At 39.2% G+C, this 14,402-nt stretch overlaps 1 protein-coding gene across 1 annotated transcript in view; it reads right to left on the bottom strand.

Annotated features, from left to right (window-relative positions):
* The window catches only part of C2CD6 (C2 calcium dependent domain containing 6), a 136,609-nt gene that overhangs the window by 96,464 nt on the left and 25,743 nt on the right, over positions 1-14,402 (bottom strand). Inside the window, exons 6-8 of the mRNA XM_055573105.1 lie at positions 11,112-11,156; positions 10,135-10,203; positions 8,165-8,244 (exon numbers count right to left, since the gene is read on the bottom strand). Coding sequence (XP_055429080.1) covers positions 8,165-8,244; positions 10,135-10,203; positions 11,112-11,156 — 194 coding nt within the window. The remainder of the gene's footprint in view (positions 1-8,164; positions 8,245-10,134; positions 10,204-11,111; positions 11,157-14,402) is intronic.

The raw sequence follows: 14,402 nt of genomic DNA on the forward strand, positions 1-14,402 counted from the left end.
AGCTTGGTGGGCTACCATCTATGGGGTCACACAGAGTCGGACACGACTGAAGTGACTTAGCAGCAGCAGCAGCAGCAGCAACTATATAAGATTATGGGTAGCAAAGATGAGAAAGGAGAGAAGGATCTGAAGTTCTAAGGAGATGTAGAAAGCATGTGAGCCCAGATTTCTCTTCTTATCTCTAGGTTCAAATCTTTATGTCATGGCCCAGTCAAGTGGACACAAAAAATTAACCATCATAAGTTCATCCGCTTGTCAACTTGGCACCCATAAACATCTCCTTACAGCATGCTTTATTTACAAATGAGAAAATAAAAAGGTCATAATTCACCTTACATGATACAACTCTCCTTCATACATACAGCCAAAAACTCACTAGCTCCTTCCCTGTAAGAGGACGTAAAGTCCTTGGGTGATGTTTACTCTCTGCTTAATATCCTGAAACTTAAATAACTATGACATAAGGTTACAATACTTAAATATTATGATATAAAGTGAATATATGTTATGTTACATGATAAGGAAATGGGAGAATTTTTTTCCCAGGTTACTGAGTAAATTGGCCAGAGGAGCATACCCAGAGGAATATGTTGTCTCCAAAACTCAAGAATCCCACCAGGTGGTATGTCTCTTTTTTGGTTGTAGGAGAGCCCAGACACAATAACTTACCCTTCACCTCAGCAGGAATATCTTAACAAGCCACATGTCTGGATCCCTAAAATTTCGCTTAAGTAGTAAAAAAGTGTCAGAGTCGCTCAGTCATGTTCAACTGTTTACAACCCCATGGACTTGTAGCCCACCAGGCTCCTCTGTCCATGGAATTCTCCAGGCAAGAATACTGGAGTGGGTAGCCACACCCTTCTCCAGGGGATCTTTCCAACCCACAGACTGAACCCAGGTCTCCTGCATTGCAGGCAGATTTTTTTTTACCATCTGAGCCACCAGGGAGGTAGAAAGTCCTCAAATTTTATCAGACTTACATTGAGGTAGAAAGCCCTCGAATTTTATTAGACATTTCCCATCTTCTAACATGCAAATATCTTACCAATAGGTCTACAGTAGTGCTGCTCACTAGGTCAAATCAGCATGTCATCACTGGAAGGGACAGTGTATACCTTATATTAGAGAAAGTAATCAAGAGTCCTGTCTACTAAATTATAGAGCTGGGAAGAGATATATCTCTGAGGTAGGACAGAGAAGGCGTACTACTGATCTTGCCTGTGGAAAGAATACTGTTATGGATGGTCTTTATTAACAAATATGGAGAAAAAAGTATTTGTTAAATCAAGAGTTGCAGGCCAGGTACTGAAGACATGTTAATTTACTCAAGCAATAAAACCACATCTGGTACAGCAGTTGCATTTGGAGTCACCACCTGGTTAAGCTTACAATCATCTACTGTCATTCTCCAAGATACATCTGTCTCAGCACAGGCAAGATAAGTGAGTTGAATGGGGATGTGATGGGAACCACCATCTCTGCATCTTTCAAATCCCTGTGGTCGCACAAATCTCTGCCATCCCTCCAGTAATATGGTATTACTATTGGTTTACCATTGGAACCTCTAGTGACTACCATTTGGTCTTTCCCACTATAACATCCCTCATTCCACAGGTCAAGAGAGGTATTCACCAACTGCTGAATATGTCTATCTATGCATTCTGCTGCTGCTGCTGCTAAGTCACTTCAGTCGTGTCCGACTCTGTGCAACTCCATAGACGGCAGCCCACCAGGCTCCCCCGTCCCTGGGATTCTCCAGGCAAGAACACTGGAGTGGGTTGCCATTTCCTTCTCCAATGCATGAAAGCGAAAAGTGAAAGTGAAATTGCTCAGTCGTGTCCAACTCTTAGCGACCCCAAGGACTGCAGCCTACCAGGCTCCTCCGTCCATGGGATTCTCCAGGCAAGAGTACTGGAGTGGGATGCCATTGCCTTCTCTGATTTACGCATTCTAGAACTGAGGAAATAACTACAGGATGGATTTGGGGGACCAACTGGGTCCCCTGTGAGATGAATCAGAGTTAAAACTTCCTTGACCACCTGATCTCCCTAAGCCCCTATTCTAAGTGGCAGACAACAGTGACATTTTGTTGTTGTTCAGCCACTCAGTTGTGTGGCTTTGCGACCCTGTGATTGCAACATGCCAAGCCTCCATGTCCTTCACCATCTCCGAGAGCTTGCTCAAATTCATGTCCATTGAATCAGTGATGCCATTCAACAACTTTGTCCTCTGTTGTCCCCGCCTCCTGCCTTCAATCTTTCCCAGCATCAGAGTCTTTTCCACTGAGTCAGTTCTTCACATCGGGTAGCCAAAGTACTGGGGCTTCAGCTTCATCATCAGTCCTTCTAATGAACATTCAGGATTGATCTCCTCTAGGATTGACTGGTTTGATCTCCTTGCAGTCCAAGAGACTCTCAAGAGTCTTCTCCAATCAGATCAGATCAGATCAGATCAGTCGCTCAGTCGTGTCTGACTCTTTGCGACCCCATGAATCGCAGCACGCCAGGCCTCCCTGTCCATCACCAACTCCCGGAGTTCACTCAGACTCACGTCCATCGAGTCAGTGATGCCATCCAGCCATCTCATCCTCTGTCATCCCCTTCTCCTCCTGCCCCCAATCCCCCCCAGCATCAGAGTCTTTTCCAATGAGTCAACTCTTCGCATGAGGTGGTCAAAGTACTGGAGTTTCAGCTTTAGCATCATTCCTTCCAAAGAAATCCCAGGGCTGATCTCCTTCAGAATGGACTGGTTGGATCTCCTTACAGTCCAAGGGACTCTCAAGAGTCTTCTCCAACACCACAGTTCAAAAGCAAAAATTCTTCGGCACTCAGCTTTCTTTATGGTCCAACTCTCACATTCATACATGACTACTGAAAAACCATAGCTTTGACTAGATGGACATTTGTGGGCAAAGTGATATCTCTGCTTTTTAATATGCTGTCTAGGTTGGTTGTAGCTTTTCTTCCAAGGAGCAAGGGTCTTTTAATTTCATGACTGCAGTCACCATCTGCAGAGATTTTGGAGCCCAAGAAAATAAATTCTCTCACTGTTTCCATTGTTTCCCCATCTATTTGCTATGAAGTGATGGGACCAGATGCCATGATCTTCATTTTTTGAATGTTGAGTTTTAAGCCAGCTTTTTCACTCTCCTCTTTCACTTTCATCAAGAAGCTCTTTAGTTCCTCTTCACTTTCTGCTGTAAGGGTGGTGTCATCTGCATATCTGAGGTTACTGATATTTCTCCTGGCAATCTTGATTCCAGCTTGTGCTTTATCTAGCCCGGCATTTCTCATGATGTATTCTGCATAAGTTAAATAAGCAGGGTGACAATATACAGCCTTGACATACTCTTTTCCCAATTTGGAACCAGTCTGTTGTTCCATGTCTGGTTCTTAACTGTTGCTTCTTGGCCTGCACACAGGTTTGTCAGGAGGCAGGTAAGGTGGTCTGGTATTCCCATCTCTTGAATAATTTTCCACAGTTTGTTGTGATCCACACCGTCAAAGGCTTTAAATGAAGCAGATGTTTTTCTGGAATTCTCTTGCTTTTTCTATTTTCCAATGGATGTTGGCAATTTGATCTCTGGTTCTTCTGCCTTTTCTAAATCCAGCTTGAACATCTGGAAGTTCTTGGTTCATGTATTGTTGAAGCCTAGCATAGAGAATTTTGAACATTACTTTGCTAGTGTGTGAGATGAGGGCAATTGTGTGGTAGTTTGAGCATTCTTTGGCATTGCCTTTCTTTGGGATTGGAATGAAAACTGACTTTTTCCAATCCTGGAGCCACTGCAGAGTTTTCCAAATTTGCTGGCATATTGGGTGTGGCATTTTCACGGTATCATCTTTTATGATTTAGGTTACTTTTGTTCACGTGATCTAGAACTTCAATGCTAATACAGATCAAGCAAGAATTCAGTAGACGTCCTGTATTCTGGTTTCCAGCAATATCATGATCCAATGCCATGGCTCTGCATGAGTCAGACTACTCTGTTTGCTGCTTCGACTCTGCTGTCTAGCACAGTACCCACACCTACCTTGTGACTCTGGGATCCAATTCCTCCCAATTCATTTAGGTTTTCCATTCCAGTGACTGCAGTTCCCACTGCAAGGTCTACTCAGAGAAGAACAATCACAGGGATCTTCAAGGGTGGGGATTCCCTCACAAACTTTTTTCTCAGCTTCATAAAAATCAGTGTGCCTTCTGCATGCAGCCTCTCAGAATAAGTAGGTCTTAAATGACAAATCCTCTCTAACACTGCTAACTCATGTCAGTCGTGTCCGACTCTGTGCAACCCCATAGACGGCAGCCCACCAGGCTCCCCAATCCCTGGGATTCTCCTGGCAAGAACACTGGAGTGGGTTGCCATTTCCTTCTCCAATGCATGAAAGTGAAAAGTGAACACTTTTCACTTTTCTCTAACACTATAATCTCCCTAAACCTCTGAATCACTTCCTCTACATTAAACTAAACTAGGTCTGGTTTTTCAATTCACTCAGTGGGTTATCTTTTGGTCCATGTTTCAGTAACCAACACACTGTAAAGAGTTCTATGTAACCCCTCAAGCTGCAAACTAAACACAGAATCTCTGCTTAGTTAGCTCATGTCAGTAAATTTTTTATATGACCAAACTTAATTGTCCTGTCACCATTATACCTAATACCTTAAATATCCTTACCCCTACACATCCCCTGGATTTTTGTATACATAAATGAGAAAACTCAGGCAGTTCTTTTTAGAGTGTAATGCACTTCCTCGAGGGTCACACTTTGAACCTCACCTTTAGGAGCTTGCTGGGACTTGCATCTAGTTATAAGCCTAAAAGCAAAGAGGGGTTGTGACGGTGAGTCTTGAGGAGAATCAACATCATCTTGCATGGCAACTGTCTCAGAAGAGATTACTATTTCCTCAAGCAATACAGAGTTAATCTTCTGAGATGGAGGCAGAAAGCCCACTTTCACTTTGCTACCGATAGAGACGTCACTGGCAAAGGAGGTATATCAGAATTTATGGGCTCAGTGTCCCCAGTTTCATCAAGATTTTCTCCTATTTTCCCATTCTAACTTGAAGGCTCCACCTCAGTTCAGTTCAGTCAGTCAGTCGTGTCCGACTCTTTGCGACCCCATGAATCGCAGCACACCAGGCCTCCTTGTCCATCACCAACTCCCGGAGCTCACTCAGACTCATGTCCATCGAGTCAGTGATGCCATCCAGCCATCTCCTCCTGTCGTCCCCTTCTCCTCCTGCCCCCAATCTCTCCCAGCATCAGAGTCTTTTCTAATGAGTCAACTCTTCGCATGAGGTGGCCAAATTAGTCCCAATCGATATTCTCACTTTAAAAGTTGACACCTTGTGAAGCTGGGAGCTCAATTTGCCTTGTAATTTAGCCAGCTGCAAGATGAAATTCTGCCTTTGATTCTTAGTAATCTTAGTATAATGGCTACAGGAGATCAGGGTCTCCTTCAGAACACACATGGAAGATTTCAGGTCATTTACACAAGGCTTGAGCTGGGAATTTGAATCCTTGAGCAAACTCATTATGTTCACTAGTTTGACAAAAATGTTTGAAAGTATCAAATATATAGTCACTCATATCTTTGCTTATAAATTGTTGATTAAGGATATCAAGTGGTGATATTTTTCACATCACTCTTGCCAGGTCATGCTGAGGAGTATCAGTGTCTCTTTACCACTAGAAATGGAGTCATTAGAGTCTTTAAATCTAATCAGATTAGCGAGCTAACTTCAGAAAACTCAGAACCAATTCAGAAAACTCATCCTTAATCTTCTGTTTCTCTCAAGCCACTCTCAGTATCAAAATCTATATTAGTGAGAGGCATTCAGAGAAACAAAACAAGTAAGCTGGGAGAAGGCAGTGGGGTGGGGGAGGGGGGTTGGGGGAGAAAGAGAGGGAGAAGTTCAGACTCCAGATCCAGGAAGATCTGATGTTTCCATTCAAGTCCTAAGGCAGGAAAAAGCCAACATTTCAGTCAAAGGCTATTATTGGGAAGGAGGAATTCTCTCCTACTCGAAGAAAGGAAAGGTCAGATTTCTTTGTTCTATTCGGGCTTTCAACTGACTGGATGAAGCCTACCCAATGAGGGCAATCTGCTTTACTCAGTCTACTGATTTAAATGTCAATCTCATTCAAAACACTCTTACAAAAACATCCAGAATAATGTTTGACCAAATATCTGGGAACCCCATGGCCCCGTCAAGCTGACACACAGAATTAACTGTATACCCATCTAGCCATTGCCTTCATTCAGACTGTCAGTACCTCTCACGTAGACTACTGCAATAGCTTCCTCCAGTCTTTCATCTCCAATACTAAACTAATTCTGTCTATACTCAATCCTATTGACTCCCTCACTTAAAATTCTTCAACGGCTCTACACCTGAAGTATTTCCAAATTTTCCCAATAAAGAACTCCTGTGGGTAGAGGACAGTGAAGATATCTTGAAGTGTAGCTTAATGCAGTCAGACACAAACCACATCATTTCCTGGAATCATTTTGCTATCTTGAAAATTCATGTGAGTTTTAAATTCTACTATATAATATGTAGATGTTAATTTTAAGATAACATTTTCCCTTTCAAAATCTTTGAGCAAAGTAATACTCCAGAAAGATGCACCATATTTTCCAGTGCCTTTGTGTTGCCCTGCCACATGTGGGAGGACTCAAAACAGTAAAATTTACTCACATTTGAGAAGTATAAACTTACAATGATGATGATGGTGATGATAAAACATTTATTACTTCAGTAAGTAGTTAACAACTGAGGATTTTGTTATTTGCTACCATGTTCCAAGTGCTTTATACGTAACTTATTTAATATTACAATAACTCAGCTGAGTAGTTGTTATTTTTATTCCATTCAATAGATGAAGCACAAAGAGCCAAAGTAACTTGCTCAAGGTTGCACAGCTAGTACATGGGAGAGCCCACATAGTCCGGTTCTAGAGCCTGACCTCTTGACTGCTACGTCTTGCCCTGACTGCTGCTCCAGCTCATCTCCTACTGCTCCCCTCCTTATTCCTGTGTACTTTGCAACCCACAACTAACCACTCACTGTTCCCCATCATAACATAGCCTCTTATGGCTCCCGCCATTTGTTCATGTGCCCTCTTTAGGGAATGTGTCTCCTCACCCTTACAAAATCAGCCTGGTGCACCACTACTCATTTTTCAAGTCTTACATCCAGCGCTTTTTATTTTGTGGATCCTTACTTCATACTTTCCTCCTAACTCCCCTAAAAAGTATAGGAGGCTCCCTGGCTGTGTCCCACAGACCTCATGTTTATCTCTAGGAGGGCTCCTTCTCATTCATATTACCATATTTTTTACATGCTACCTTTGCATTAAACCTGGGGTAGGGCAAACATTCAGTGTCTATTGAATCAATGGATGGATATGAAATAACAATCAATAAACATAAGAAAAACATTAAACTTTACCATTTCAGCAAATCACCAATATCAAATGGACAAAATTTATTTTTAATGATAATGCTCAGTGTTGACAGGACAATCAGCTCTTCAGAATATAATTTCCTATTCTATATCTAATTTCCTCAATCCCATTTCAAGTATTTTCTATTCTTTATTCTTGCATAGCACCAAAGATTAAATATCTCTCTCAGGTGCTCATTTTTCTTTGATCTATCTTTACTGTTGAAATTTCAAGACTAATTTACATACTATGTTTTAAGTTACTTTTTGGCCTACTAATGGCATTTTTCGACCATAAGCTTTTTCCTGAAAATTTAGAAGTAACAAACGGGGTGTGTGGAAATGGGCGTAATGCTACCATACTGCAGAACAGAAAATGCAACTATTAGGCACCTTGATCTTAAAAGTTCCTCACCTCTTTCTGCAAAAGGAATATCGCTCTGGCCAACTTCCTCATTAGGCTTCCACTCCTTTCCCTCCTTTAGTCACAAAGTTGGCAACCCTTCTCTTCTTTTTCTTATCTCCAGACCTCCTCAACTACTCTCTCCAGGGCTACATCCAGAAACTCAAAATATCTTCCACCTGAGGCAAAACAATTCACTGCCTTCTTTACCTTGGAGACTAGCTCATTCTGGACATGTCTTAAGACAATCAAGATGTTCCACCAAATGGATTACATGTTTTAAATGTCTGTTAATAAGACTTTAATACTTACGTCACAGGGTCTGTTCTTTCTGGAGGTGGTGCAATATCCATAAACATAGATGGCTTAATAATTTTCTGAAGCGGTTTTAACTGAAGAAAATAATAAGTACATATTAACACTGTTTAGTCACAATTTCAGTTCATCCTAATATGACTATTTCCTGGACTTATATGATTGATATATATATATATATATATATATTATATAATGAAATGAGGAGGAAATGAATTAAGAGAGGAAGAAAGAATTAACATTGAGCACTGAGTATACAGTCCATGGAATTCTCCAGGCCAGAATACTCGAGTGGTAGCCTTTCCCTTCTCCAAGGGATGTTCCCAACCCAGGGATCGAACCCAGGTCTCCCGCATTGCAGGCGGATTCTTTACCAGCTGAGCCACAAGGCAAGCCCATACATATAAAAGGAGGAAATTAATTAAGAGAGAAAGAAAGAATTAACTTTGAGCACTAAGTATCTGCCAAGAATTCTACATCTTCAATATTCTTTAATCCTCTCAATAATTCTATGAGGTAGACAAGTATCTCTATTTTACAGGTAATACTAACAATCAGTAATTTGTTCAAGGGCTACCCAATAGGCACAAGAGCCAGGGTTTGAATGTAACTTCATCTCCCCAGTGCAAGTACTCGTTATACATTACCATAATAGGTAAGTAGGGGATATGTAACTGAAAAGTTCATAGACATAAAATCAAGTAGAACTTTTATTAAACCTCCCACTCTTTTCCTTATAATACCTTCGTTCCTAGTTTTTAGTAGAATCCACCTAAATAAAATGCAAAACCTGCCCAGTTTATTTGAAAAGGATCTATCTCTGGGATTGTTACATGTTATATTCACACAACACCTACGTCAGAAGTTAGTGCTCATGAACTATGACTGTAACAAAAGGACTAAACAATTAAGGATCCCTATAAGGTCCAATTCATGATAAGAAAATAGGCAGAATAAACAGAAGAAAAATCAAAGGAGAAAAGAAAAAAAGCTCGTGTCTAACGGCTTTCATCATTACGTATTTGTGATCCAAATGTTATTTAAAAAATTATGATATACCATAGGTAAAATTTTAAAATGCATTTTATAGGAATTTCTGAGTTAACCAGCAGTAGACTTATTTAATAAGACTGATCTACTGACTCTAAATTCCTGAGTTAAAAAACCAAGAGTATAAAAAGTAGTAAAAGCTGAAAATTAAAGATTATATGTAAAGTATAGGGGTCCTTTCTTCTATACAACAGAAGTACTAATGAGACTGGATTTATAAATGCCCCAAAGCTGTGACAATACCCAGAGATATCAATAGTTCTTTCAAATACTTAATAAGAATATATGTTGGTAGATTATTGGGTAGATTTTTCTAGACCAATTCCTTGAAAAGGTCATTACTGACAATAATTTCCACTATAGGAATCCAGCCTAAGGACAAAATGAAAGAAAAGGATAAACGTTAATGTATAAAAATCTTCACTGCAACTTTGGATATACATAGTAAATTTAAAGAGGTAGGCTTAAGCTAGAAAGATATCTTCTTTGGGCATATTACTTTCTTGATGAATCAAGAAGAGTTGACACTGAAACAATCATGGTGAGAAAGGACTCTATGTGATTAGAGCACAATATATCTGAATAACATAAATGACTCCATTTTAATGATTTTTTTAGATATAAAAATACACTCACTTCTTGAATATTTAATTTTGTTTTCAATCACATAAGTATATTTGTACACAGACACTAATACACAAAAGTTTTAAAATAAAGACATCCTGAGTAAAATATCATTTTAAAAATGTATAAACAAACAATGGTGAAGTTTCATTTTTCTTTAGACTAGAGAAAAATGTCATTCTTTTTAAAAATATTTATTTTAAAGAACATATCAAACTGGAAAGGGAAGAGGCTCAGGAGTATTATATGACTAAGAGCTGCAACAGAATTATTTTTAAAAGAGGGAAACTAACCTGATGTGAAAATCCATAACCAAAGTTTCCATAGGAGAACATAAATTCCACCTCCACCCTGCAGATAAACTAAACGTGCCAAATTTATTTTATGATTTGATCAGAAAGATATTTGAATGGAGAGTTATAGCAAGTGATATTTTTACTTCACAAATCTTTAAATTAGAAAAACCAAAGCATGAATCTCTTCATTAAAAATATTTTTACATAAGTAATTCCTATGTAGCAATCTATGGTGTTCTGGAAATGTTAAAAGAAAACTTAAGGAATATTATATGATTAAGATATGAAAAATATCAATTTAAAATTGCTAACAATTACGCTGAGATACATACATACATATGTATTCATACCCATGTATATATGCTTTAAGTATTTATTCACACTTTTACCATCTCCACTTTCATTTTAAGATAAATTTTTATTTAGAAAAAGTGATTTCATCTCTCTGAACCTCAGCTTGCTCATATGTGAAATGAAGGAGGGAATCAGAGGTTATGACCTCAAATGTTCTTCATTCTTTCTTTAATGTTTCTTGTCCGCAATTTGGCTTTTGGAAGGAGAAGCCTCTCAGAGTAGACGATCAATTAATCAAGATAATTTTTAAGTACTTAAAAAGAAATTCAGTAAGAACTGTAAACACCAATTTAGAGACTGCTCAAGGAGGAAAATAATTCTTCCTCAATTCAGCAAGTGAGGATCCTGAGGCTATACAGTCAAAGCAGCAACGAGAGGCATTTTACTCTCTTACCCAATGATTTCTAATTTTTGTGTTCACCATTTAGCAGTAAGATAGCAGCATTTTTTTTTTTAAGTAGAGATGAAGATTTTTTGAGCAAATATTATACTTTCTCTTTAATATGTTTACATTAACTCAAACAGTGACTGGAAGTGTAACAAAAGAATAAAAACAGTATCAGAGCAAAGTTACACAAAATGTGCACACAAGGCTTTGGAAGTTTCAGTAAAGTTCTTACTGTATTTTTATTCAACACTTGGAGTTCTCCAGTAAAGCACCCTTTCTAGAAAAAGAAACAAGAAAATTATTAAATATAGAATTACTGATATAGTCATGGTGTCACTTGTAAATTATCTAAATCATTTCATAAATTAAAAAAAATCAGGTAATGATTTTTAATGCATATATGATCTAATAGCTAAAATATAAAAATAATGAATGTTTGGAAGAAAATAAAACTTCCAGGTTGTACCAGAAATAAATGTTAATATTTACATTTATATTTTAAAGAAAAATGTTCCTACTACTTCTACTTAGAGGAACCGCCAGGCCTACACTCCTTTTGAGGGGTAAACATGGATCTATATGATAGGCTGACTCATGACAGAACTGAGTGCTTCGCTCATCTCTTGGGGACTGTTGGGATCTTTTTACCCAAGGAAACCTTTGGTATTGAGAGGATAACAGGCAGGAAGTCCAGGAGTCTCCAAATGGAGGAAATAGGCTGCAAGTGTCAGACATTTTTTTCTCTCTCTCATAAGCGACAGGAAGAAACAAACTAGTGTTACATTTTTTCCCCTTCTCTATACAAATTTAAAAAGAGGTTTCTCTTAAAATTCTATGCTGCCATAGTGATACCTGGTTCCACCTGAACTTGACTTTTCTCAAACCTTGAGCTAACCAATGCATTTTTCTTATGGAAATGTTTGTCTTAAGCTATGTTAATGTGCTATGTATTTACCCCAGACTCTGTCTTCAAGTTGGTTCTGCCTAAAGGCTCAGAACCGACTTGACAAACCAGTATGTTACACTCATACATAGTTCATCAGGCACTCTGTCTATCAGATCTAGTCCCTTAAATCTGTTTCTCACTTCCACTGTATAGTCATAAGGGATTTGATTTAGCTCATACCTGAATGGTCTAGTGGTTTTCTCCACTTTCTTCAATTTCAGTCTGAATATGGCAATAAGGAGTTCAAACAATAGTAAAGCATAATAAAATTAAAAGCTGGTTATTTGAGAAGATAAAATTGACAAACCCTTAGCCAGACTCATCAAGAAAAAAAGAGAGAAACATCAAATCAACAAAATTAGAAATGAAAAAGGAGAGGTTACAACAGATAATGCAGAAATACAAAGGATTATAAGAGACTATTGTGAACAAGGTAAGGAGCAGTGGCTGTGCTTTGCTGGAGCAGCCGTGAAGAGATACCCCATGTCCAAGGTAAGAGAAAACCAAGTAAGATGGTAGGCACTGAGAAAGGGCATCAGAGGGCAGACAGACTGAAACCACAATCACAGACAAGTAGCCAATCTGATCAAAAGGACCACAGCCTTGTTTAACTCAATTAAACTAAGCCATGCCCTGTGGGGCCACTCAAGATGGGTGGGTCATGGTGGAGAGGTCTGACAGAATGTGGTCCACTGGAGAAGGGAATGGCAAACCACTTCAGTATTCTTGCCTTGAGAACCCCATGAACAGTATGAAAAAGGCAAAAAGATAGGACACTGAAAGATGAACTCCCCAGGTCGGTAGGTGTCCAATATGCTACTGGAGATCAGTGGAGAAATAACTCCAGAAAGAATGAAGGGACGGAGCCAAATCAAAAACAGCCAGTTGTGGATGGGACTGGTGATAGAAGCAAGGTTCGATGCTGTAAAGAGCAATATTGCATAGGACCCTGGGATGTTAGGTCCATGAATCAAGGCAAATTGGAAGTAGTCAAACAGGAGATGATAAGAGTGAACACTGACATTCTCAGATGACCATTATATCTACTATTGTGGGCAGGAATCCCTTAGAAGAAATGGAGTAGCGATCATAGTCAACAAAAGAGTCCGAAATGCAGTACTTGGATGCAATCTCAATAACGACAGCATGATTTCTGTTCGTTTCCGAGGCAAACCATTCAGTATCACGGTAATCCAAGTCTATGTCCTGACCAGTAATGCTGAAGAAGCTTAAGTTGAACAGTTCTATGAAGACCTACAAGTCCTTCTAACTAATCCCCCAAAAAGATGTCCTTTTCATTACAGGGGACTGGAATGCAAAAGTAGGAAGTCAAGAAACACCTGAAGTAACAGGCAAATTTGGCCTTTGAGTACAAAATGAAGCAGGGTAAAGGCTAATAGAGTTCTGCCAAGAGACAAACTAGTCATAGCAAACACCCTCTTCCAACAACACAAGAGAAGACTCTACACATGGACATCACCAGATGGTTGACACCGAAAATCAGATTAATTATATTCTAGCAGCCAAAGATGGAGAAGCTCTATACAGTCAGCAAAAACAAGACTGGGAACTGACTGTAGCTCAGATCATGAACTCCTTATTGCCAAATTCAGACTTAAATTGAAGAAAGTAGGGAAAACCACTAGACCATTAGGGTATGACCTAAATCAAATCTCTTATGATTATACAGTGGAAGTGAGAAATAGATTTAAGGGACTAGATCTGATAGATAGAGTGCCTGATGAACTATGGATGGAGGTTCGTGACATTGTACAGGAGACAGGAATCAAGACCATCCCCAAGAAAAAGAAATGCAAAAAAGCAAAATGGCTGTCTGAGGAGGCCTTACAAATAGCTGTGAAAAGAAAGGAAGTGAAAAGCAAAGGAGAAAAGGAAAGATATGCCCATTTGAATGCAGAGTTCCAAAGAATAGCAAGGAGAGATAAGAAAGCCTTCCTCAGCAATCAATGCAAGAGAGGAAAACAATAGAATGGGAAAGACTAGAGATTTCTTCAAGAAAATTAGAGATACCAAGGGAACGTTTCATGCAAAGATGGGCTCATTAAAGGACAGAAATGGTATGGACCTAACAGAAGCAGAAGATATTAAGAAGAGGTGGCAAGAATGCACAGAAGAACTGTACAAAAAAGATCTTCACAACCCGGATAATCATGATGGTGTGATCACTCACCTAGAGACAGACATCCTAGAATGTGAAGTCAGGTGGGCCTTAGGAAGCATCACTATGACAAAGCTAGTGGAGGTGATGGAATTCCAGTTGAGCTATTTCAAATCCTGAAAGATGATGCTGTGAAAGTGCTGAACGCAATATGCCAGCAAATTCGGAAAACTCAGCAGTGGCCACAGGACTGGAAAAGGTCAGTTTTCATTCCAATCCGAAAGAAAGGTAATGCCAAAGAATGCTCAAACTACCACACAATTGCACTCATCTCACACGTTAGTAAAGTAATGCTCAAAATTCTCCAAGCCAGGCTTCAGCAATACTTGAACCGTGAACTTCCAGATATTCAAGCTGGTTTTAGAAAAGGCTTAGAGGAACCAGAGATCAAATTGCCA

This window comes from Bubalus kerabau, chromosome 3 (genome assembly GCF_029407905.1).
Source record: "Bubalus kerabau isolate K-KA32 ecotype Philippines breed swamp buffalo chromosome 3, PCC_UOA_SB_1v2, whole genome shotgun sequence".
NCBI lineage: Eukaryota > Metazoa > Chordata > Mammalia > Artiodactyla > Bovidae > Bubalus > Bubalus kerabau.